This window comes from Geotrypetes seraphini, chromosome 8, assembly GCF_902459505.1.
Source record: "Geotrypetes seraphini chromosome 8, aGeoSer1.1, whole genome shotgun sequence".
In the NCBI taxonomy this organism is placed as follows: domain Eukaryota; kingdom Metazoa; phylum Chordata; class Amphibia; order Gymnophiona; family Dermophiidae; genus Geotrypetes; species Geotrypetes seraphini.
The window spans coordinates 88,965,175-88,968,016 of record NC_047091.1 but is presented as its reverse complement, the minus strand read 5'-3'; the positions used below and the strand labels follow the sequence as shown (position 1 = coordinate 88,968,016).

At 42.5% G+C, this 2,842-nt stretch overlaps 1 protein-coding gene across 1 annotated transcript; it reads right to left on the bottom strand.

Annotated features, from left to right (window-relative positions):
• Positions 1 to 317: 317 nt before the first annotated feature.
• LOC117365361 (actin-85C-like) lies at positions 318 to 1,451 on the bottom strand. The gene has a single exon (XM_033955719.1). The coding sequence runs from the start codon at positions 1,449 to 1,451 to the stop codon at positions 318 to 320; it is 1,134 nt and encodes a 377-aa protein (XP_033811610.1).
• Between the last annotated feature and the right edge of the window lie 1,391 nt (positions 1,452 to 2,842).

Sequence of the window (2,842 nt, the reverse complement as noted above, 5' to 3'; positions counted from 1 at the left end):
ATAGATCGCCTTCCTTGAATGGTTGGCGCATACACTTAAGAGATATAATTTCTGCCATACACAGTATGTTTGACTGTGTTGAAGTCAAAATTTTCTGCTGAAATGTTTGTGGATACACATTTTTTTCTCATAATGTTCCACAAATGTTGCCATTTTGTTTTAAATCTTTGTGCTTACCTGTATCTGTTTATAAGGTAAAAATCAGAAATCTCACAATCCAAGAAAGATTTCATTTGCTATCAATATTTATTTATACCAAAGATATATATTGGGGGGGGAGAGAGAAGGATAATAGTATTAATACAGATTCTGTTGACTCAGAAACACTTCTGGTGGATGGCAGCTGGTCCATATTCTTTGTAATCATTGACAGTGACCCACATTGGCTTGAAGGTGGGTAAGGAGGAGAGAATCGAAGCCCCAATCCATCCAGAAAATATTCTTTCTGGAGGGGCCCTTATCTTCAAGGTCAACCCTCGGGGAGCCAGGAGTTGCACTTCTTTCAAGACTCTTTTGTCAAGACCATGGAAGAGTGTGGAACCCCCTGCCAGAACCATGTTCCCAAAGAGATACTTGTGGATGTCCATGTCACACTTTCTGATGCTCTCCAGAATCATTTGATGGACCCCTGTTGCTGTGTTGCCAGCATTGATTGGGGTGAACAGAACCTCAGGAGCCCTATACAGTTGATCTCCAATCTTGATGATGTTCCCATCAGGCAGAATATACTTCCGCAGAATCTCTTTCGGAGGCTTCATGTTTTCGAGGTTTATGTCAACTGCAACATAGCAGAGTTTCTCCTTGATGTCTTTTACCACTTCCCTCTCTGCTGTGCTCACAAAATAATGGCCACTTTCCATAAGAAGCATGGCAAAATACTTTGTGATATCCCTTCCAGCAAAGTTCATTCGGCAAACCCCCTGCGGCAAGCAGTGGCCTTCATAAATAGGGACTGTGTGTGTCACACCATCTCCACTGTCCAGGACAATGCCAGTTGTTTGCCCCAAGGCATAAAGAGATAAAATGGCTTGCAGAGCTACAAACATGGCTGGCACATTGAAGACCTCAAACATGATCTCTGCCATCTTCTCTCGATTGGCATGGGGGTTCAACGGGGCTTCTGTCAGCATCACTGGCCTCTTGTAGGCTTTCAGCTTCAGCTCTTCCTGGTACAGATGCCTCCAGACCTTCTCCATGTCTTCCCAAGATGTCACAATTCCATGCTCCATGGGGTAATTCAGGGACAAGATCCCCCGTTTGGCCTGAGCTTCATCCCCAATGTAATAGCCCTTATGACCAACTCCTAGCATGACAGCTGTGGCTCTCGCCCGTCCCACCACGGTAGGAATGATGACTCTTGGAATGTTCTCTCCAGCAATGCCAGCCTTACACAACCCAGATCCATTGTCAAAAATAACAGCTGGGGTATCTAGGACTTTAAGATTAAACATTTGAGAAATGTAGAAAGAGAATCCGTAGGAAAGCTGGGGAGGGCTTGTTGTATGTGAGCTCCTGTAGAGTAGAATATAGGCTGGGAAACATTCTAGAGCCTAATTGTCACACAGCTGATGTTCTTTTAGAGCTCTGGAACTCCAAAGCCTCCTAGTCCATCATCCATGAATCAGCCCTATAGAATTCTTATCATATCGGGTGTCCCAGAGAAGTTTGTTGTCTATACCAGTAATAACCTCTAGTACTATCCCTGCTTAAATTCAGAGACCTCAGACTGAGATCATAAGTACAGTCCTTGGTAAACAAGTTCTCTCAAGTGCCCCTGTCTCACTGCTATATGCAGCCCAGTTCTACCATTAAATACACTGTCCCAGTGTCCCAACCTCCCCTGTGTCAATACTGTGTACACCACAGTTGCAGGATGGATAAAATTCAATGACTAAAACAAAAATAAAAAAATTGATTTTTTTTTTTTTTTTTTTTTTATTTAAATTGGATTTTATTAAATAAAATGCTTTTTTTTTGAGGAAAAATCTATCTATGTAAGATACATTATAGTCCAAAAGTTATTCCTCATAATATAAGGATTTGTTTTTAATTATATAGCATGAGGCTGTATAATCATGCAATGTTTACATTGTATGGTAAATGAATTCTATTAATTCATTCATAATGTCATGGGCATGATTTAAATCAAATCCACTCTGCCACAGGGCCTGCTGTAAACTGTTCAAGTATGGCTCTCAAGACATGCACACTGCAGTATCTGCCTTAAAGAACCTATCCTAGTCTCCATTGTCTCTGAACTATTATCTACCTATAAAGACCTTCCTAACCTCCATGATATCAACACTGTGCAAGCCACAGTGTTCCGTCTGTAGACACATTCCAGCATCCCCAGCTTCAGGTGACTATTGGACAGTCTGCCTTTAAAGATGTTTGCCCAATACTCCCAGCCTCAGCTTGTAAACACATTCTCCCAGCACCTGCAGTCTCAGGGGCAAGGTCTCCAAATGGGTTATTTTTGTGCATACCATGAGAGTAATGAACCTTATTCCTAAGCCAGGGCATGTGGAGTAGTGTCTGCTGTATGCTCCTTGCCAGCATCCCTGGTCTTAGTTCTGTGTGCACCTCTATGTCTACCATAAACAATCCTTGAGCCAAGACACCCCACACACTTGCACTTCAAGCATTTCAGAGCAAGTTACCAGCTCATAATTTACAAATGAGAAAGAACGTGTTTTCATTTTTAGCTTGGAATGTTCCAAGGTCTGCTGTGGCGATAAGTCTGTTGTACACTTCACAGCTCTTGTGTCAGGCCTGTTGAATTTCTGGTAGGCACAGGATGGAGATCCGTGGGTGCTGGATCCCTGTTTGGTTTAGCTCAGCC

What these genes read in the sequence shown, in the direction of transcription:
- LOC117365361 (XM_033955719.1), bottom strand. Translation starts at nt 1,451, where the DNA reads ATGTTTAATCTTAAAGTCCTAGATACCCCAGCTGTTATTTTTGACAAT.